This window comes from Corvus brachyrhynchos, unplaced genomic scaffold (assembly GCF_000691975.1).
Source record: "Corvus brachyrhynchos isolate BGI_N302 unplaced genomic scaffold, ASM69197v1 scaffold398, whole genome shotgun sequence".
Lineage (NCBI taxonomy): Eukaryota > Metazoa > Chordata > Aves > Passeriformes > Corvidae > Corvus > Corvus brachyrhynchos.
Window position 1 is genome coordinate 2,807,827 of NW_008239780.1, and position 22,756 is coordinate 2,830,582.

General features: G+C 42.4%; 2 protein-coding genes across 3 annotated transcripts in view; one reads left to right on the plus strand and one right to left on the minus strand.

The window, feature by feature from the left end:
- Positions 1 to 30: 30 nt before the first annotated feature.
- Positions 31 to 10,893, plus strand: ATG4A (autophagy related 4A cysteine peptidase). The gene is made up of 13 exons (XM_017743143.1): positions 31 to 215; positions 1,252 to 1,362; positions 2,282 to 2,353; positions 2,699 to 2,797; positions 4,050 to 4,151; positions 4,680 to 4,752; positions 5,654 to 5,733; positions 6,716 to 6,903; positions 7,007 to 7,085; positions 8,006 to 8,151; positions 8,738 to 8,794; positions 9,621 to 9,732; positions 9,999 to 10,893. The coding sequence occupies exons 4-13, from the start codon at positions 2,737 to 2,739 to the stop codon at positions 10,061 to 10,063; spliced, it is 963 nt and encodes a 320-aa protein (XP_017598632.1). The 5' UTR covers positions 31 to 215; positions 1,252 to 1,362; positions 2,282 to 2,353; positions 2,699 to 2,736; the 3' UTR covers positions 10,064 to 10,893.
- Positions 10,894 to 11,357: 464 nt separating this feature from the next.
- The window catches only part of COL4A6 (collagen type IV alpha 6 chain), a 43,572-nt gene continuing 32,173 nt past the window's right edge, over positions 11,358 to 22,756 (minus strand). For both annotated transcript variants that reach the window (XM_017743142.1, XM_017743141.1), the window contains 15 exons: positions 22,743 to 22,756; positions 22,406 to 22,469; positions 21,856 to 21,930; positions 21,389 to 21,496; positions 20,567 to 20,674; positions 20,080 to 20,151; positions 18,701 to 18,826; positions 18,281 to 18,397; positions 17,941 to 18,102; positions 16,922 to 17,020; positions 16,502 to 16,648; positions 16,007 to 16,123; positions 15,130 to 15,321; positions 14,613 to 14,899; positions 11,358 to 13,989 (listed from right to left, as the gene is read on the minus strand). In XM_017743142.1, the coding sequence (XP_017598631.1) occupies positions 13,729 to 13,989; positions 14,613 to 14,899; positions 15,130 to 15,321; positions 16,007 to 16,123; positions 16,502 to 16,648; positions 16,922 to 17,020; positions 17,941 to 18,102; positions 18,281 to 18,397; positions 18,701 to 18,826; positions 20,080 to 20,151; positions 20,567 to 20,674; positions 21,389 to 21,496; positions 21,856 to 21,930; positions 22,406 to 22,469; positions 22,743 to 22,756 (1,949 nt within the window). In that variant the 3' untranslated portion in view covers positions 11,358 to 13,728. The remainder of the gene's footprint in view (positions 13,990 to 14,612; positions 14,900 to 15,129; positions 15,322 to 16,006; positions 16,124 to 16,501; positions 16,649 to 16,921; positions 17,021 to 17,940; positions 18,103 to 18,280; positions 18,398 to 18,700; positions 18,827 to 20,079; positions 20,152 to 20,566; positions 20,675 to 21,388; positions 21,497 to 21,855; positions 21,931 to 22,405; positions 22,470 to 22,742) is intronic.

The window sequence follows — 22,756 nt, forward strand, 5'->3', positions numbered from 1 at the left end:
GAGGCGCCGCAGCTCGGGGGGGAGCGCTCTGCAGGAGCGCCGGGAAGGGGAAGGAGACCCCGGGAAGGGAAAAGAGACCCTGGCGGTGCCTCCTCGGGTGGTCCCAGGTGGCGTACGGCAGCGGGGGCGAGAGAGGCGGCCGCGAAGGAGGCGCAGGTGTCTCCGGCTGGATTTCGGGGGTCGCGAGTGTCTTAAGTCTTTGGACCCAAAAATAGGTAATTTGCCTTCCAAGTGCAGTAAGTGACGGCTTTTCTGATGGAGAAGGCAGAGCACAGTGCGAGAAGCTGTTTTGCCGAGGTGCCAGCCCTAGAGCAGTCTGTCGTGGTGTTTAACCACTGCCTGCGGGGAAGGTGAATGTCGGGGCTCGGCACTGCCGGCCCCGGTGCTCCAGGAGGGTGGTGTAGCTTCCTTTTGATTGCTGGAATGTATATATTTTTAAAATGGAATTTTTAAAATATATATGTTTACCTGCTGATTATTCACTCTTTGTACTGGATATATGTGCACTCACTTGAAAAGTAGGATAAATTGTTTGCTTTCACTTTTAACTTCTGATTTCATAGCACATAGTCCTTAAGATTGTTGTCTAAAATTATTTTACATGAATTTTTACACTTGAAGGGTTGTTTCACTCTTCCAAAAAGCACCATTTTAATGATCTGGAAAATGGTTGGACTGTCTTCTTTTAGTAGTATTATCTTTTGTTATTTTTCACTAAATAGATGTGGTATTGAATAATAACATTAATCTATTTAACACATCTATTTTTTTTGCTGAAGTGTTTCAAATCTCCAGTTGGGAAAGTAAAGCCAAGCCTTGCTAACACTTTTCACATGCTTCCCATTAAGCACGAGGTTGTAATCACTCTGATTTGTAGTTTTTGTACATTTCAGAACAAGCCGTGGTGCCTAAATTTTTTTTTCCTTTCCTCATTATCTTGAATCAAATCTCATCCTTGCTGCAGTCATCCTGAACTTCTGTCACTGGCTTCAGTGAGACTGCTTATAATCAAGGTGTTATTCCTGGTGTTCTCTCAACACTCACTGAGGATCTAAATAAAAACCAAGGCATTGGATATTTCAGTGTCAGAACAGCTTTTAAGGGAGAAAATTAAAAGCAGCTGGCAGCACTCCTTAGAAGCCCCAAAGGCTGCAAAGACTTGCTACAACTAGTTCAGTCTGAGAGCTCCAAGTTGTACATAAAAGAACAAGGGGATAAAATGGAGTTTGAATTTTGTGTATTCCTGTTCAGTTTTATCTAGGTATGAAAACCAGATCACTATTTTGTCAGACTACTTAGAAGAATTTCCAGAAACTGATGAGCCAGTGTGGATTTTAGGAAGGCAACACCACCTGAACACAGGTATCTTTAGAATTAAATTATCTGTAATAGCTGTAGAATATTCATAGATTCACATCAGCTGCCTCAGAAATAAATAAATAACTTCTGGGAAATGTTCAGCATTACTAATGTCATTTTTCAAATAACAATAATAAGTTAGTCTATGGCACATACTGTGTTTTGGTGAAAATAAATACATGACCTAAAAGCTAGAGCAGAGCAATGTGTTTATATAAAAATAAGATTTCAGAAATGAGTTTTTCTCCCTGGGGAGAAGACAGGGGCATCCTCCTGTGTTACATGTCAAAGGCAGTGGCCACCAATGCAGGCACGGTGTTCAGGACAGCCGAGGGTGCTGCATGCAGCCTTGATCAGCTGGAGAATCCTTTGGAAAAGCCAGCCAGTCTGAGCCACAGCTAAGGGAAAATGCAGCGAATAGGATTCTTAACCATTCTTCAGAGCCTTTGGAGAATTCTGTAAGTGCATGTGTTTAAACAAACAAAAAAAACCCCAGAGAGATTTAATTAAATTTAACCTTATTATTAACCTTTTCCTAAAATTACTTTCTGTTGGGTTTGGAGGTAATGTATAATTCCATGTTGGTTTGCACGTAGAAATTCTTAACCTGCTTTACCAGTTCTTTCCTTAGGATATAGTTCTCCAGAGTTGTTTCATTCAGGCTGGACATAGTCATTCCAAACACCTTGTAAAACTTCACTGGCTAATAATTATTTTATCCTTAATAAGTTAACTTTAATTAGCAGACTGCAAAAGCTCTCTGTGTTTCAACTGCTAAAAATGTTTTAAATTTTAAGGGTCTTGTATGTAAAAGCTAACAGGAGCCTTCCATGCACTATATATTCACTATACAGGGATAATTTGAATTTTTCAGTTTTAAAAGTCCGTTTTAATAATTTCTTTCCTCTTAAAATTATTCCAGACAAATCTAAGTTATTGTTGGATATAAGTGCTCGTCTCTGGTTTACATATAGAAGAAAGTTTTCACCTATTGGTGAGTATGCAGCATTCCAGCTGCCTGGTTATGAATTAGCAGGATTAGTGATGGTGTTGGGGACTAAAAAGTTACTTTTATGGTATTAGAACATTTTGAGCATAATTTTAACTGTTTATGCAAACAAAAGATTAAAGCTGTTAAAATCAGTGCTTGCTGGTACCTGTATATAATCAGGTCCTCATGTTTGTGGGGCAAGCAGTGAAGTGACACCAGCGCTGTGGAGAGGAAGGAGCTTGCTCAGTGCCTTTGATCAGTAACAGTTGTTCGAGGTGTAACTGAGGCTCTCCCGGGGGCTGGGCTCTGTGTAGAGCCCGTGCTGACTGTGGGCAACTCTGTTCCCAGGAGGCACCGGCCCCTCGTCTGACGCAGGCTGGGGATGCATGCTGAGGTGTGGGCAGATGATGCTGGCCCAGGCACTGATCTGCAGACATTTAGGAAGAGGTGAGTACTGTTGCTGAGGCAACTTTTGTGTTATTTGGAGACTGTTTATTTAGCTCCATAAAAGCATAAAACCTGAAGTTATTAATGAAACTTTCTGTGATGCCCTGATAAAGTTACTAGTGAACTGTTCTTGTCTGATGGGGTAAAATCATGTCAGCCTTAAGCAGAGAAACAAAAACAGAGGAGGGACAAACAGGGAATCCCACTGTTGTTATTTTATAAATCTTTTTGAGGAATACCCAAGTTGAAGCCAAGGGAAAACTTGCCACCATGGGTCTGACTTCTTCCCCTCTTCTCATTCCATAGCCACCAAAATGCTGGCTCAAGGTGATGGTGCGAGTAGTGACAGCGTGATATTCACCACACAAAAGTACTTCACAAACCACTCACCCATCATCAGCCTGAGTCCAAACCCTGCAGCAGACCCCACTAGTGCCTGCTCTTAATCCTATACTAACACCCCATATCCCAGGGTCAGGGGTGAGTGTCATAGGTCTGCTCTGTGTGTCACTCTTCTGTCAGTTACCTTACTGTGGTTGGGTCTGTGATCCTTATGCTCTTTTGTCATGGTTTCTATGGCAGCATGATTTGTGGATTTACCACTTTAATAACAGAATCCACAGAAGGATTTATCCATTTGAATAACTGAATCTGCAGAACAGTAGTGCAAAGATTTAACTGAAAGAGTAGGCAAACAAACATATTACCTGAGAAAAACTACAACTTGAACTTGCAGTATGGGTCTGAATAGCATCAGCCCTGTGTATGTGCTTCTCTGTTAGTAAATGTGAGGTAACTACCTCATGTTAGAAGCAGGAACTCACATGGAAAAGCCATGGTTTGGATTTTTCTGTGGGAGAGGGCCGGCATTGTGTTTGGACTTTGCTTTATGAATCTTATTGTCCTACAAATGCTTGCAAATCTAACAAAGTCTAAACAGAACAGATAGTTTTAACCAATCTTAGAAGCTCACATAGAGCAATAGCTACCAATTGTCAACAGCGATCACTCAGGATATATTTGCAGTTGGCATTGTTATTTTAGTTTCCCAGTTTTCACAAGATAGCATGTGATGATAAAGGACAGCTTGATAATAAATGACAAGGTGTGACTTCTAGGATCTCTAAATAAAATGTAAATATTAGAGATGGATTGCCTCTTAACATCTCATTGATGGCTTCTGCATTCTAGAAATTTGATCAGTGTGATGAAAACATTATTTTTTAATCTGTATAATTTTTTTTCCTGGAAGATTGGCAATGGGAAAAACACAAAAAACAACCAGAAGAATATCATAGAATCTTACGGTGCTTTCTAGATAGAAAAGACTGCTGTTATTCTATCCACCAAATGGGTAAGAACACACAACTTCTTTTTGTCCACTGAAATTCCAATGGTGTTGCAACTTTCTCATTTGAAATAAGTTAATTAAAAATTTTGAAAAGGTGATTATGAAGACAATGTATACATTTATATATAAATTAAAATGCATGCAGATGGGTACAAAGTATAATAATTCAGAAATGTTATTCACTAAGACCAAAATAAATCTGTATGCTAGAATCTAGCTCTTGATAAAGTGTGCAAGTTTTGGGTAGCAGAGTTGATAGTATTAAAATAGACAGTCATAAAGCTTACTGCTGTAATTTGTAAGTAAGGACATATTTGTAATTCTCATTACAGTTTAGGAACTTTTTGTAAGGGAACTAGCAGTCAGTAAGTTTTGAAAAGAGCATAGATTGAAAACATAATTGTTGTTAAATACAGCTTGCACTTGCTCTAGAATGTTTGTCAAAATATTCGTGGGCCATGCTATTTGACATAGACTGTGACCAGCCTCTCTGTGATCTTTTCCTGTGTGTGTTTTCCCTTACAAAAACAGCGCAGATGGGTGTTGGAGAGGGGAAATCCATTGGAGAATGGTTTGGACCAAATACAGTTGCTCAAGTACTGAAGTAAGTCGTGGCAGTGGCTCCCTCAGAACGTGCTCCCGGGGCCGCTGAGCTCGGAGACCGCACAGCGCTGCCCGAGGGTGCTGGAGAAAACATGGAAGCTCCTCCTAGTCTGGAAGCCACACTAGAGATGACTTTGCTGAGGGAGGTGCCAGATGTCAGGAGGCCGGACTGCAGGTCCTGGGCGCCATTTGCTGCAGCCCTGGGACAGACACATTCTGGAGTGGGAAAGGAGCTAAAGGATGTCCTGGCCTCCAGCTCCTTTCCCTTATGAATTCTTAATGGCTCACATACCAGTTTTTTGGGCTTATTTTAGACAACCAACAGCACCTGCGCAGCCTAAGAGCTCCCTTCCCCAGAATTTTGGATGTCACACAAGTGGACAGAAACCTGTGTGCTATAATGCCCCCCTCCTAACTTTTGGGTGCCAAAATCTTGAGCTGCTCTGGCTTTTAACAACCTGAAATAGTTTCACTGAGTTTAGTGGAACTTCTTGAGCACAAAGTAATGTGAAAAACTGGCTTAGGAATTTTTTCCTTCTCTACATGATGTCAGGCACCATGGGCAGAATCCCACAGCAGAGGTTGTTAATTGTAATAAAAAGTAATAAACATAATTATGTGGTTGAGCTGTTACTATCCCTGCATTTGGCAAAAGGACAAGACAGTTTTCACATATTATAGTGTGTGTGTTTTTCCTGGAACCACTCATTATTTTTTTTTTCTAAATACTTTAAATACTAAAAGTTATCTTTTTATTACACGGAGACTTAAAAAAAGCCCAGCAAATTTTTTTTCCAAATAAATGATTCTTTTTACTCAAGAACCATTTAACTGTCATGTGTTAAAAGCTACCCTTGTGGTCCTAATAAGCTTTTATTAATTATTGCCTTTATGTTTTCCAGGAAGCTTGCTTTATTTGATGAATGGAATTCATTAGCAGTTTATGTATCTATGGACAATACAGTGGTCATCGAAGACATCAGTAAGTGAAACAGGAGTTTTTGCAGGACTGCTTTAGTGTCTCAGCAGATATTAAAGAGTAGCTCAAGCTCGTAGCAAATTTGTTTGGAGAAGCTACTTCTGGGAGCATTAGGGTAGTGGTTGGATTTGATGACCTTAAAGGTCTTTTCCAGCCTAAATGATTTGATGGTTCTGTGATTATTTCTTTGGTGACAGTTTTTGATTTGACTCCACTCTCCTGAATATAGCTAAATATAAGCAAAATCTTGGGACTGTCCATAGTTGTTCCCAGGGTAAGAAAAGGAATAAAGGAAATGGATACTCAGGTTTGGGGTTCCCAAAACTAAAGTTAGCACAGAACAGTGAGGCATTTTTGGTGACCAACTTACATACCATGTGGATGAGAAGGTGGAGTTTGGTCTGTGCTACCTTAACTCCCACTTCAGCAATGGAATGAAGTTGCAGTATGTAAAAATACAGAGAATTGCTTGTAATACAGAGTTTGCCAGAGATTTGTTTTTGTCAGGCAAAAGGGAAACGAGGGTCAAATCCTTCAGAAATACGTGGCCCATTTTTAGTTGTAAGGGTGGGTTTACAAGTGGTATTTAGCCACAGCCTGGTTCTACTTTAGTCCCTACTTCTGCTTATTTTGTGTCTACATCACTGGAAGTGAAGAGTTCCCTGAAGAATTTGTAACGCTTCATCTCTGCTGTATTATCTCCCAGGGAAAGCTTGACAGCATTAATACTGCAAAACAGTAAATACAACTTCAGTCTTAAACATGCATACCCTCATTTTTTTCATGTCTCACTAATATGCCAGCACGTACTCTGACTGCCAGAATTACTTCTACTAAATAGTCAGTATTTCCAAGCCCTGCTCCTTTTGTCTTAAAACTGGAGCTCTGTAAAACTGTCTGGAAGAGTAATTTAATTCATGATTGAGAGGAAGATCTGCTCTGTATTCCTCTGTGCATTCACTGATGTCTGTTTTCGTTCCCCTAGAGAAGATGTGCTGGTCCCCTGCCCAGAGCAGCGGCGTTGCCCACAGCAGTGCACATTTGCACAGAAGTGCTCTTGGCCAAAACAAGAACACAGCAGGATTGTGCCCAGGCTGGAAGCCCCTCTTGCTCATTATCCCTCTCCGGCTAGGGATTAATCACATCAATCCAGTGTATATTGATGCGTTTAAAGTAAGGGATTCTTCAGTGACTTGTTTATGTATGTGAAATAAGTTCAGGTATCTGTTATATCAATAAACAAATCAATTTAATTTTTCTCTCTTTGGACTCCTAGGAATGCTTTAAGATGCCACAGTCTTTGGGAGCATTAGGAGGGAAACCCAATAATGCCTATTATTTTATAGGATTTTTAGGTAAGGAAGAAAGAAACTTACTCCAAATATTCATATGACTGAAAGAGGAAGGATTTTCTTTGGGAAGGGGAAATAGTAAGCATTTCAAGCATGAGAATGGAGAAGAAGAAACATACCTCAGACACTTCAGAACAGTGTGAGACCATCCTTACTGGAACAGAAAAGCAGCAGCAAAGCTTGACGTAAAAATATGGAATGATAGAAGCAAGAACAAGACACTAAGAAAAGTTGATAGCATTCAACAAGTGTCAGATGTCACTGCTGCTTAAATAATGAATTTTTTCTCATCATTAACACTTTCTAGTGAAGAGTGTCTTGTTTTATTCTTTTGCTTCCTCGCTGTCTTAAATTATTGTCTCATATTTTTCAATTTCTTATCAAAGCTTCTATGTCTTCCTTTATTAATTAATGGAATAGTTGATCCTAGATTCAGACTTTCATATTTCACCCGGGTTTGATCTGTAACTTCTTAGATATTTTGTTCTTTCTTCTGTAAAACTTGAGCTGTTTTAGTCAGACTTATTTGTTCCAATTTCTGGGTGAATGCCTAATGGGATTACAGATTGCATTTGTGGTCATCCTGTATCTTTCATCTGAGGAATGTTAGGGATTACAACAGCTGAGATTTTTCAAAAATGTACTGGACTTCACATAGATGAAGAAGAGTATGTGACAAAGGTAAAACAAACCATCCAAAAAACCCACTCTAAAAGGTAACAGTGGAAAATTATACTGAATGCTGTGTGGGATACTGTTGTGCCTGGAACTGGAACTGCTTTCCCGTTCTCTTAAAGACTCCCTAGCTAGAGAGTTGAGATATGGACTGTGCTAATAATCCAATTTGTGTTATACAAGTCTGGATGGAGTAAGTTTATTAATGCCTCTTGCTTATTACCACCATATGGATTTTACCTCTCCAGGCAATGAGCTGATCTACTTGGACCCTCACACCACTCAGAGTTTTGTAGATTCAGAAGAAAATGGCACAGTCGATGATGAGAGCTTCCACTGCCAGCAAGCCCCACACAGAATGAAGATCATGAATTTGGACCCTTCAGTAGCTTTAGTAGGTTTTAGACAGTAACAAATGCGTGTACTTTATTCAAAGCAATACCTCTGTGTATTGTTAAGGGCAGCAACATGTTTTCTTGATCACAGTCAAGATCACAGGGCACTCTTCTGCAATCTAAAATTCAACACATAGTAGTTTATCTATTAACTGCACAGGATACATGAATTTTAGCTCAAGCAGGGAACCAGCTGCTTGTATCCTGGGGAGCCAATTAAGTTTCTTTCCTGGGCAACATGGACCGTTTCCAAGAAGTAGTTTGAAAGTTGAAGCAAGGATCTGCATCAGGTTTCCTTATTTTATTCCATCACTATCACCTATGCATGGTTGGTCTGGAGAAGATACCTGAGCTTGTTTTATTTAATTTACAAATCTTCAAGTGGAATTACTTGTAGAAGTCATCCAGTATAGGTCACAAGAATACTGTGGTAGTTGAAGGAATTCAATCGGATCTCATGCCAGTGTCCTTTGGTTGGGTTATGGGTGATTGTCACTTGGGACATAACTCATACATACATAGCACAGCAACCTTTGCTCACTGACATATTGTATTTAGTTATTACTATGTGTGTTCTTTCCTTAGGGCTTCTTTTGCAAAGAAGAATGTGATTTTGATAACTGGTGTAGTCTTGTACAAAAGGTAATACTACTGTCTTTTTTTGCTCTGTATGAAATGATGGCTACTGTTCTTTGTTAATGGAAATTCCCAGCCTGCAAATCAAATGATCCCCAGTGAAGGTGGCACTAATGATCAGGGAGAGCTGACACTGCTGATGGAGCTTGTTCAGCATTTTGCAGCCCTGAGCCCTGGAGAACAAGCACATAACACCTGCTTCCTGAGTTTGTCTTTTTTTAGCAGTACTGCGGTAGTGGCTCATACCTAAGTCATTTACTGAGAAACACAGCAAGCAGTTGGAATATTAAGCAACAGGAATGCGAATATGAAATACCACTAACTAAAAGGCATTTATTTTTAAAAACGGCTACAGAAAGCAGTCTGTAAATAACCGAAGTAGAAGATATGATGTTGCTCACCTGACAGGAGTGAAATTTGGCTTCAATAATAACTTGTTTCTCCTGATCAAAACCTGTCTTCAAAAATCTGTTGGATTTCTTTGAGTAGATAAGTCTGTCTTTTATTTCCATTGAACACAGAGAGGTCCATGTAAGTAATTTACTTTTAAAAGGCAGAAATATGTTCTTGGTATCTTTTTGCTCCATGTAAACAAAATTATAGATGTATGGCTATCAAAGCTCATTATAATCCACTGATAACTTGTAGGAGAGTTTAAGAGATCCATCTTCCAGGTGTGTTTTCAAGTAGGAAAATACTAGAGATGTGTGAAGCAGTGATTCATGGTGGCAGGTACCTGAAATAACAGGAACTTACAGCCTTTGATAGATACACAGTATTAGAAATGTTTTTAATTAAGCAGGCAGTTTTTTGTTTTGTATTCTGTCCTCAGGAGATTCTAAAGCAACAGAGCCTGCGGATGTTTGAGCTGGTCCAGAAGCACCCACCACACTGGCCTCCTTTCATACCTCCGACCAAGCCAGAAGTGACAACCACAGGAGCAGGTGTGGTACCACTGACAGCGCTGCTGGGCAGCAGCGTGGGGCTCCTCAGCCAGCAGGAGCACCACCACAGCTGGAATAACTGGGCTTTCCTGAGGATCAAGCGATCACTGCCTGATTAAGTGCCGTATTCCTATGGAATGTCAGTTATCCAAACATTCTTAAATCTTAGAAAATATTTCAAAGGCAGCATTTCCGAAGGGGTTGAGGGTTTTTTTTAGTAAAGAAAATCAGGTATGTCTTTACATTCTAAATTATTTATTTTTCAGAACTCATTGAATCTACTGACAAGCTATTTGAATTGGAAGAAGAATTTGAAATCTTGAGTGTATGAAGGAAACTGTGGTGACCCTTCTGAGTATTGAACATATTGCTAATACTATTGCATTGACTTAAATTACACAGCCATGTTAGCCCCGAAGTGCCTGAAATCATGGATAACAGAGCACAAACACCTGGTAGCATCCAAAACTCCAACGGGGACAGTTCCTTCTGTCAAAGAGCTTCCCCAGATGGAAAGGCGGTGAAAGATTTTATTATGAGACCCTGAAAAAGAACCTCTTTTTAATGTATGTCTTTCTTGAAGACAAATGGACCTCTGAGGCAAAAGCAAGTCTGTCACTGGGCTGTATGTTTGGAGAAAGGGATAACACAAAATGGGTATTTCTTGCTCTCATATAATGCAATAGTTTAGTTCTTAAAACAAAACAGTCTTCAGTTAAGGAGGATGTTTACTTCTGTTCCCTCCCATGGGCTGCATCATAGAAAAAATGCATTGTCTTGTTTAAAAGATCGACTGGATCAGGAGAAAATTGTTTCCTTGTTAAATATTTTAACATGTATTGGAGCAACCACACTTTATTACAAAAATGTTTCTGTGAAAGGAACTATGTCTAACGTATACGTTTTGCAATAGCCTTCCTGTTTCTGGGAGACCTCAAGAGGAACAGGAGCCTCAAATAGTTGATATAGATCACAACCACTGTTATATATTTCACCTTGACCTTAAAGTTCAATCATTAAAACTTAGGCTGACTTTTCTTTTGGAGCTAAAGTGAGTCAAAGGTGGTTTAACTGTACCTTATTTATTTTAAAAAAGATTTACACAAGTATCTCTGTTACTGCACTTTATCCGTGCATCTAATAAATTTCTTAAGCTTTTCATAGGTTGTATGCTGCTATATTTTGTTAATTTGTGTGAACTAAATATAAGCCAGGTTATCTTAAAACTTAATATATAGGCATATGCAAATTACTTAATTGTTGGGTTTTGACTTGTTGCCTTTTGAAATCTGTTTTGGTAAAAGTGCCTTAATTCTCCAGGTTTATCAGAAGAGCCAGTGCAGTTTTGTTTCTTAGACAGAGTATCTCTCTAGCAGCTATAAGAAAACCAGCTCAGAATAAAGGAAAAGATCTTTTACTTCATTCTGCAGTTCCTTTTTACTATCAGACAGTCCCCATTCTGATCATTTTGTCACGATAGTGTAATGGACGTGAATCGCACACTTTCATCTTCAGCAATAAATGACAACATCGAGAAATCCTGAATGCTGTCTGCTCTCACTTGCACTTCTTGATCAGGGCCAGCATGATTTCCAAGAAAATAGTCATGACCTGGTCACAGTTCATCTTGTTTGCCTTCAGTGTTTATTAGCCATGGTTTGGAAACTCTACATGTAGGAAAAATACAATTTTCTTCCCCCTCCATGGATTAGCTGCACAGATTTAGGGTTTTTTAAACAAAGCATTTCTTCTTCATTAATATGCAGAGTTTCTGTTCTTGTGACATCAGCTGCTGCCCTCTCCTCCCCACAGACAAAAATTAAAATGAGCCCTTGCTCTGAAAGCTCAGTCTTGAGCCATGCCTGCTAAAAAAAATAATTAAAAGACCCCTAGTGGTGTACCACGTGCTTATTCCCCACGCCACCCTTAGCCATGAGAAACACTCTTCAGAGAGGAGCCTGAGCCTTGCAGAGCTCTTGAAGGATTCGAGGTGGGGGGTAAAGAGATGGAAATGGGGCTGATAGGAGAACAGCTGGTGACTGGAATTCCCACTCTGTGCACCTGACAGAGAGGGGCTGGTGGAACTGGATGGAAGCTTGGACAGGGACAGCAGTGGAACTGGGTACTGCAATAGAAGCAGCTCTCTAAAGACAGTGGTGCTTAAAATGCATAGCTCTGATCCTGGGGAGTAAGTTGTGTTTGCATGTGGCATGTTCAAAAATAAAGCCAAGTCCCTGCAGATACAAGCCCTGACCAACACCTCTATTTGTACCACCCCAGGAGCCCAGTGGCTGAAATTTTCATTGTACTTTGCCAGTTATCTGCATGATTTTTCAAAACTCATGAGCTTTGCTCTGTGCACTTAAGTGTTTTAAAGTTGCACGTGTATAACCCAGGATGTAAATCCAACATGGTCTGCCTGTGCCAGGACAGCTGGGAAGTAGACTGGATATCCTACAGGAAAGGACTGCTGCTCAGGAGTGTTAAAATGCCTTAAAGATACTTGCAAAATACCTCCAAAGCAGTTGCTGATCTTTCACAATTGGGAATAAGTGACTACATTGTCCCTCACAACTTCCCTGCTCATCTCCAGAGTGGTTCAACTCCAGAACTTGCAGAGCTCTGACCTCCATCTACGAAGATAATAATGTGTTATGCAAGTAATACTTTCATCTTTACTGATTATTATCTGCTTAAAATAATGTCTCAGTCATGCATTAATAATAATTTTCTGAATAAACTTGACAGTGTATTTGCAAGGCACTGCTTTGAAATGTCCTGGAATGCCAACAGAAAAGGATTTGATACACTTCACTCCAGAGAGGTTAATGGTAATAACATTAGTCCTAATGAATGAATTCATTATAGGTATAAGCATACCTTTGTTACGGGTTTCCCTTAAAATATACAAGGAAAATCCAGTTAGTGGCACTTCTCTTTAATTACGCCCTGAAGGAAAGTTAACAGTGCATACAGCAGAGATACAATTTTTTAAACTAACAGCAATAAAGCCCAGAGGAAGCAGTATACAACACATGGTGACTGCAGGAGTAAAAAATGTACATCCCGTAACTTCTTACTCCTGTGTCTGCATAAGCTCGTGTGCCATCTAGTAAAGCCTCTACTTTTCAAACACACACAGCTTGAATGATTACAAAATAAGTGTGCCAAAGCTGCCTCAGGAAATTTATGTTCATAGTAATAAAATGTTGGCTAATAAAGTATGGCTGCGTATCATTGACTGCAGGGAGATAAGCACAGACCTTGAAGCCAACAGACCTGGAATATATTTCAATAGAAAGCAATGAAAAATGGTGGAGGTATTTTGGATTCATCTTTACATCAAAAATTGCATTTTTCATTGGTGTAGCTCTTTAAGGTCAACTGTGGATGTCAGTCTGAATTAGAACTGGTTACCTGTTATTGGAGGAAAGAATGTTCCATCTGTGTAATAAGCAAAGCAAAACATTCATTTTTCCATTTTTCTAAGAAAATCCATTAGCAGCCATTAGTGCATAGTGTTTCCAAGTCACCATATACTGATACATTTTAGCTAGTTCTGTGTTTCACAGGAGAATGAGTCTTCACTCCCTTACACTGGAGCAAAGACACTAATTAAGCATAGCTTTGGAAAAGTCTCTCTGGGCGATGACTGGATGTGCCTCAGACAGAGGAGTGGTGCGAGCCATCAGCTGCTCTTCAGTCTGAGTAAGGAACTCACTGAGACTTTCTGAGGTAGCCATAAAGGAGGGGAAAAAACACTGAAGTAAAAACATAGCACCACGTTTCATTAAAAAACTGGCTTCAGAACACTGGTCTTTCCCTCCTCTGTGCACAGTCAAACTCCTGGACTTGAAACTTGATTTTTGTAGAGTTCTGGCTGTCTTGATTCACCCATCAAACGCACACAAAACAGGTTTGTGAATTTACCCTTCTCCAGTCAGTGATGTCTAATCTGGGGTAACAAAGACTGTTCCTGTACCTGCATTTCTGTTACTACAAGTTCTTCATGCACACCTGGCAGCGGCTGACCCGTGTCCGAAGCTGTCCCGCTTTCAGAGTCTCTGAGGGAGGAGCACTGACAAACTGCTGCTCCTGCTCCACCGTGGTCAGCCAGAAGCTGTACTTGTTGGCAAAGTAATGGCACGTGCCCCGAGCACCGTTGCACTCGATGAACGGAGTAGCTCGGAAATCCTCCAGGCAGGAACCGGGTGAGACGAGGGACTGGCCTCCACCTTCCGCCCCCGCTGCAGTGTGCTGAAATAAAGACGGCACGTTGAGTGAGCTCAAAGGAAGAGATGGAGGCAAACGGGAGTCTCCTGGTTCCACTGCTAAAAGGAGTGAAACAGGCAACCAGAACTATACAGCTGGCTGTGTGTATCTGTCTCTTGAGTCATGGTTCGAAGGGAAAAAGCAAAGGAACATGCTTAGGCTGAATATATAGGCCGGGAATAATGGAAAACCAGCTTTTCACTTGAAACTTGGGAAAATTTCAAAACAATAATGCTGCCATCATGTTTTTCTAACAATCTTACAGCTTCTAGAAGAGTGCAATAGAAAACTTTTTCCACTGAGAAAGAGGATTAAGTCAATAGTGTAGCTTAATTACTGTTCCCACATTTAAGGGTTTGAAGAACAAACATCTGTGGCAATCCAGAACTAAGGCCACAGTGTTACCACCAAAACTGATCAGGACAGGTGCTAAACAGAGCAAACTCAGAGCTACAGCAACTCAGTTGATGAAGAAGTGCACTGGGGCAAGGAGAGACAGGGCTCCAGGCTCCTGTAAGTAACCCACAGAACACAGTCTCAGTGACCTCATCAGAGAGGAGAGATCAAAATGTTTAAAGCTGCCTTTGCGCTAGCAGTAGTGTCCTTACCATAAGGAAGGAGTATCCTATCCACAGGCTGCGCCAGCCCAGGGGACACTGTGGGATGGTGATGTCCTGGCTGTGCACAGCCACAGCCTGGGAAGGTGCTTCACACACAGAGCACCGGCTGATGTACTGTGGGATCTGGACGCTGTCCACGGGCATCATGGGGATGGGAGCAGTGGTGGACAGCCAGTAGGACTTGTCGTTTCGGCTGGCGTAGTAGCACACTTCATTGATGTTGCAGTAAATAAAGGGCATGGTGCTGAAGCGAGGCAAACATGAGCCAGCAAAACCTGGAAAAATTGGAGCAGTGGTCATCCCAAGCATCTGCCAAACACTCCAAGTCACACACACCAACGTTAGGGATGAGGATGGTATGAGTGACACCGCTCCCAGTGCAGATTTGGCCAAGCCAGCTGCCACCACCTCCACCACAACCCTCTGCACTATCAGGGAGGATGGCTTCTTTGAAATGTAATTTTGGCCTGTGTTGTTCATTCCTGAGAGAATTGCGTCAACTCACCGAGATCCTGGTTGTGTGACTTCTCCTGCCCCTCCACGTACAGCAAGCTGTAGCCGTCCCAGAGCTTGTTCATCCCTATGGGGCATGGGGGGATCTGATCTGACTGACTGTGCTTCACCAGAGTGTATCCAACGCCCACGCTCCGACCAGGCATTCCCGGCAAACCAAGGGAACCCGGCTTCCCAGCAGCACCTGGGAGACAGAAGGAGAACTGCTATTTCTAGTGCACAGTGTGGACATCAGCTGGTTCTACACTCCATCTGGCATTGCTTACGGCAGCCTTGCACAACGAGGAGCCCAAGCTGTATGAATTACTAGACTTAACAGCTCCAAAAGCAGTCATTTCACAGCACCACCCACCCATTCCCTTCCTCTTTTAGTTTTCTTTCTTTGCCCAACAACTCTGGTGCCAGTGTGTTAGGTGTCTCACAGTGCAGTAATTCTGAGGATTTCAAAGCACCAACCAAAACCTAATTCATTCATTTTTGCTATAGTACTCTTCTTGATGATATTCCTCTTCTTTCTCACTGTGCCCTTCCTCACTGTCCAAGCCTCACAGGCAGGGTTACTGTGAATACTATGTCACTCCTTTAGATCTTCAAGATGATTCCCACATACACAAAACATTAAAACTAAAAGGTGTTGAGAATTGCACCTACAGAAACACCAGCAGTGACATCAACAAGGACATGTGACAGAACTTTCCTCAGTGAAGATAAAATTTCCTTCATTGCAGATACAAAACACAAGACCACAGTCATCCCCTGGTCTTCCTAAGGGATTTGTGTGTTGGGGAGGGTCTCTGCAGAAACTATAAGCAAACACAATTCTACTGTTTGCCTCTTTTTGATCTGTGCTCCCCAAATCATAATATTACCTTCAAATCCCTGTGGTCCTGGGGCACCTGGAAGTCCTGGTTCCCCAACTATGCCAGGTGTTCCAGGTAAGCCATCACGTCCTTTCAAACCCAGTCTTCCTGGCAAACCTTTTGGGCCTGAAATAAAATACAATTATTAGTATCATCATTTCCTCATAGTATTGCCCTCACTCCTGCAATCATATTCCAGAAGGGAAATAGGATGTCAGCAGCCATGCCAAGAGCTCATTCTTCACCAGCTGTGGTTATAAACAGCCACCTCCAAAAGAGACTCCACCTGATCTGGTTGTCTGTAGAAGGATTGCAAGGTACAGCTGAGTATGGTTACACATGGTTAAAAATGAAGCATTATATTTGTATATATTATATTTGTATGCATTTTGATGGAATTCTTTCCTAAATTAAAAATCCATGTAAACATTCCTAATGCATTTCATAAAGTAGTGTTTTTCTTCCAGAAGAATGGCATTGTGGTGATCTGAGTGTACTTTTTACCTGGTTTTCCAGCTGGGCCATGGAATCCAGGATCTCCATCAAAGCCAGGGACACCATCAATTCCTGGCAGACCAGGTAATCCTGCAGGGGCTGTGACTTCTTCTGGCTGTGGGGTTATTCCTGGAGCCCCTGGTCTGCCAGGGAGACCTACACGTGCGGCAAAGGATGTGTAAGTACCCCACAAAAACCACACAGATTTCATGCTAATCCTGACACAAAGGAGAAGAATGTGAAATTAAGACCACCATTGCACATCAGCACTGGGTATCTCGTAAAAAGTATGTCAAGCTCTTTCTAACTTATTTCAGTCTCTAAGAGATCAAGAGTCTCCCAAATAAGCCCATTAAAGGAGCTGTGAAGTAATCCCCAGCCCAAACCAGGTGCAATAAATGACAGCTTTTTAAATCCTCCAGCACTCACCTCGACGGCCCATTTCACCTTTCAGCCCAGCATAACCAGGATCCCCTGGAGGCCCATCTTTACCTGGCATCCCCATTAGGCCAGGCTCGCCTCTTGCCCCTGCAAAGACACACAGCCAAAACTGGGCCTAAGCACAGGCTCCTGATTCTGACCCGCAGCTGGAGCTCTCACGACAGCAACAGCATTTGGGCTCCAAGATGGAGGGGACCTCAAGGAAGTCTGTGCCTAATTTCACATCCACAATGGCTGTAGAGCCTCAAGACAAGAATTTCCACTGCTACCTAATTGTACTTTATTGAAAGTACTCTTCCCCTTCCTTGGGTAACCCAGGGACAGGGTTGGGGACTACACATCTTTACTATTTGGAATCCATCTCAATGCACAGCACAGGGGGATGGGATCTGCCAGCCCACGAAGACAGCAGACAGTTACTCATCTGGCAGTGGCTGTCCATCCTGCCCTGGCTTTTGAGCTGTGTGGTGTCTCTCAAACCTTGCTCCTGGAGTCCCTGTGTGCAGCTGCCCTTTGGCCTTCTTTGGTACAGACCAAAGAGAGAGCAACGTGCTCCCTGCCTTTGCCCAGAACAACATCTCTGAACTCCTACAATCCTCTTAGCTTCCTGTGGAGACCTAAATCCACCACGCTAAAGCCTCTGAGCATACAGGACAGGTGGGATGAAGCAGCAACTCCAGTCCTTGCCTAGAGTGCACAAGTGGGTAGCTGTGGTCAACAAGCACAGCAACATTGCAGGTGGACACCATCTACTCAGAAAAAAAAAACCACAAAGATAAGAGATAAAAAATCATTAGGGACACACTGACAAACACCCGGAGCTGGCCCCACCTGGAAGCTTTTGGAGTCAGTAGGTAAAATCTGCAGGAGCCAAAAGGAAAGACGGAGACATCAAATTCAGCTGTTACACCTGAATGAGGGAGGCCACACTAACCACCCAACAGCCATTCCTACTGTCCAGATAACAAGTGCCAAACCACTCCCAGATCCTTTCAAGGCAAGATTACCTTTGAATCCAGATGCTCCAGGGAGTCCAACTGGACCAGTGGGTCCCACGTCACCCTTAATGCCTCGCAAGCCAAGAACACCGGGGAAACCGGGAGTGCCTGTGTCACCTTGGTCAGAAGCCGGGCCAGGGGGTCCTCGTGGTCCTGGAGGACCTGGAAAACCTAGAGACAACAGAGGTAATTGGCAGAATCTGTTCCTGGGGCAAAGTAAATGCTGGGTCTATCCCCAGCATTTCTTTCTGGCTGGAGAATAGACTGGAGTAGCAGCCTCTCCGACAAGGCTGTGAGGTACCAGATGGGTACCGGTGCCATCATGACAAAGCTTCCAAACTGCACTCACCTGAACTCCCATCGGTGCCTGGAACGCCAGCATCTCCAGGTCTCCCACGTATGTCGGATGGAAGAGAAACTCCAGGTGTTCCTGGCAAGCCAGGCAGTCCCATAGGACCAGGGGGACCTAGAATAATAAACACAAAGTGAAGGAGGATTGGGGAGCATTTATATTGAGGAGAACAAAGAGACATCTCACTACAGGAGGGGAAACAATACATACTGTGCTGCTCAGGAGAGATATAGATAGTTACTTTCAGAACTGTGTAACCAACCGTTTCTTAAAATACAGAGCAACATCACAGATTTCACATTTACCTGTCAAACTTCTAACCACCTTTGAGGCTTCAGGAAATTGTCTTTGGTAGTTCTGCTGACCATGCAACCCATTAACCTCAGCAGCAATACATCCCAGAACATCAATATTTACCCATGTCTCCTGATGAGCCTTTTGGTCCAGGGAATCCTGCAGCTCCTCTTCCCAAGCCTGGAGAGCCTTCTTCACCCTTTGGACCTGGGAGACCTGCAGGTCCTTTCAGTCCAGCTTCACTCAGACCTAATTAAACATGGTTAACAAAGATAAGAGAGCCTATTCAAATTGCCTAATAGCAGTCAAATTATTACACAAAATGAGTGGTGATTAAAAAACTACCCATTTACTACTGTCTCTGCTGTTTTCAGTAGAGCAGCTGGAATTGGTGATTTGGTGCCTCACATGCTACTCTGGTTGTGCAGAGTGAATTTAAACAATCTGCGAGATGCTGAGAGAAAAGCATATGACTGTTGTGGTTTCCCCACAAGCTCTTGCACAAGAATGGGAACATAGCAGTCCTGCGACAGATCTGCTGCCAGCCTGTATGCTGTGTCTCTCACGAGGACACACCAGACTCAAGCTTCTCGTCTTTAAATAACCTTGTGGGCTTCATGCTGCAACACAGGGATTCAGTTTGCACAGACTGCTGCAGAATGCACACAGGCACAAGTGGTGCAGGGCAGAGGCTCCCAGGAAAAGCTGCAGGGAGATGTTCAGCATGTCACTCTGGGAAAAGTATACACTAAGAGCAGCTCTCTCAGGAAAATTGTGGAGGATCTATATGCTGTAAATCATTACCTTCTGATAGACAAAGTTTTAAACAAAGAAAACACAGGTATTGTTTGAGTTGTACACAGGATGTCTGTCCATTTTCATGCATAAAACAGCTGCCACAAATTTTAGGTGCTACTTTACAAAATGACTGTAACTAAACAAGTCTTTTTGGTAAGCTCTTTCTTCACTTCTTTACTTTAGTAAAACACTGTTTGCAACACAGAACTACATTCTATTTCATATGATTGAAAATATGAAAAAATCCAGCAAAATCTTCCTAAAAGCAGAATCTGGAAACAAATCAAAGAAATCTGTTCCTTAAGTTCCATATAATGGAGGGCTCTAAAAAGTAGTACAGAAACATTTCTTTGCTAAGTCCAATTCAAAGCAAGCATTTGGTGCTGTCCTGCTCAAATCAAACATCCATTAGAAAGAGTTTTATGATTTCATTCCATTAGTTTTCCAGAAGTGACATGGTCCTTCAGGAATTCAAGGAGAACCATCACCAGAAAAGCCTCTTCAACTCTACAGGCTGCATCCTATTCTTACTGGCATTGAAGAAGAATTTGTTCATGCACATTCAATATCCTGAGGTTTTTCTTCAGGTCATAATTAAAGCCCGAACTGGGTGAAATAAGGGAATTTTGTGGGAAACAGTGCTCTCAATGGAGCAGTGTATGCATTTCCCCAGCTATGACATTTCTACTACACATTTCCTTTACCTGGTGTTCCAGGAGACCCTTTTGTGCCTGGCAAGCCATTCAGACCATTTAAACCTGGAAATCCATGAAAGCCTGAGGAGACATTGGGAACACATAAGTGAGCAAATAGGCAAACAATCCAGTAAGGTGGAAATGTGTAAGATGCTTCAGGGACCATACAGCACATAAGAGAAACCTGACACAGGGGAACACAGCACATAAAGGTGTAAAGCCTCCCTTCACACAAGTGCCCTCCATGGAAACTCTTCCCACTGCTCTCTCCAGCTTTACCCTCCTCGAACACCCATTAGTCACTCAAACCAAATGAGAGCCCCTCCCTTTCCAATCACTCCTCTGCTCATTTCCAGCAGCTGGTGCCTGCACGTTGCCAAGAGGGAGCTCTTTCCCACGCACAGCTGGCCCGTCCCGCGCTGCCTGCAGAGACACTTGGCCGAAACACTGCTTTTCTGACCCAACTTCTCTCTCCATGTGCAGGCTGCACATATACCTTTAGGTCCCACTGTTCCACGAGCTCCAGGGAATCCAACAGATCCTGGCTGTCCTGGGGGTCCTGGTGGGCCAGGGGATCCTCTCAGCCCAGCATTTCCAGGAATTCCTAAAAGCAAGCGGAAAAATATTCCTGTACCACACATCACATCCAGGCTGAAACAGCTCACAGCTCCATTTTACAGCTTTTGTTCCTGCACTTAACTCATAAGATGGGGGAATAAACTATTTAAATAAAGCAAAATCAGATCCACATCTCTCCTCATGCCACCACTAGCATCACATTTATCAAACTATTTATTTGATAGGGTTTTTTTAAATCATAGCTGTGACATTCTTCACCATTCACTAAGTAACACATGGCCAAATAACTAATTAAATTGTTTTCCAAATAAAAGATTTCAATAACAGCTTCCACTGTTCTCCAACCTTTAATCTTGATAACTATTTGGGAATCTACCTGCCAATTACCCCACAACCCAAAGACACTTATAGCCATTCTTCTGGGTAGGTTTGGCTCTAGAGAGAGAACAGACAAAAATATTGCTATGAAAGAGCTGTGAAGAAGTTGCTATTGCTTGTATCTGAGATCTTCCCTATTTGTTAATGGGATTCCTTTAGGTTTCAATATTGCAGGATTCACCATATTTGACCAGCAGGACAAGGTGACACCTTACACTACTGTCAAAGAAAATTATCATTTTCTTGCCAAACTTGTGTTTAAGCCTCAGCTGAGGCAGGCCAAACAGGGCTAAGGAAGCATCAAGGTGCAGCTGTCACAGTCACGACATGAGCTGCAGAATATCGGTGCTCAATCCAGTACCTGCTGGTCCTTCTTGGCCAAGATCTCCTGGGCTGCCTTTGGGTCCATTCACCCCTGTGTTTCCTGGATAGCCCGGTTCACCCTTGAGACCTTCTCTACCTCTCTCTCCTGAAAGGATACAAACATACAAGTCAAGCTGGAGGAAGGCATGAAGAGGGTGAGAAACATGGTATGCTGAGGTTGCAGCACTTTGCTCAGCCATTGCCTGGGCCCTGGGCTGGAGTTCCAGGGTGCCAAATGCCAGTGCAAGTTCACAGGTGCCTCCTCAAGAAGTGAAGTGAACCCAGCATTAGAACTGGGCTGGTCTCAGATGTGTTCATTATCATCCAGATTTCTGCCCCACCTGGATTGCAGGCTCCTCAAATCTCACTTCCAGGATAACAGAAATACCCAAATTTGGCAAAGCCAACCTGTTTAGTCTCTAGAATTTTGTATTCTTGAAGTGAGAAACCAAGGGCTACTTTTACCTGGAAACCCTGGGTCTCCTCTCTCTCCTTTTGGTCCAGCAATGCCAGGAACACCAACAGACTCTCCCTGGTCACCTGAAAAAGAAAGGCAAGGCCATTCTGTGGACATCAGTTTCCAGTGCTTGTCTGAGAAAATAAACCTTGCTATATCTCAAATTTGTGGAGCAAAGACAATAGCAAGTGATGCACCTGAGTCTGAAAATGCTTATAACCATCAATGGATGCAGATCCACTCATACAAATGCACAAGACATTTACAGGTACTTCCACAACATCCCTGCACTTTTGACACAAGGACATGAGAGAAAAGGGTGCTTCCTGCACTTCCCAACAGGATTCACACAGTGCTGTGGCCAAACTTTCAGAGGACCATGAAGTATTTAGGCTTGGGACGGGTCTTGTCTGAATGAAGCCTCTTACAAAGGGATATGACTTGGAGCCAGTCACTGGAGGGCAATGGACACTTCCAGATCACTACTTATTCCTTTGTCTCATTAATATTAGGACTGTGTACAATGAAAGACCACGTACACTGTGAAAGATTTCTTACCCTTCGGACCAGGAAGGCCAATAGGTCCTGGGAATCCAAGTATTCCTATGGTGCCATCTGAACCCTGAAAAAAACCAACCCAAGCAAAATTAAGTCTTTGCTTTTTATTCTTGCTGTTCCAGGCTTGGGTCATGGGGGATAACAGAACACAAAGGTGTAGGAAGAAATACTATATAAAATGGCATTTAATGGTATGAGCCAAACAAAACCAATCTGGAAGTTTTGTAAGGAAAACTCCTGCCAGCTTCTGTTGCTGTGTGATGGAAGTACCAATTAGAACACAGGATTTTCCTAAGAGCACTCAGAGAAGAAGAAGATACTTAAGAAGGTATTTTACCCTCTCTCCTGGCA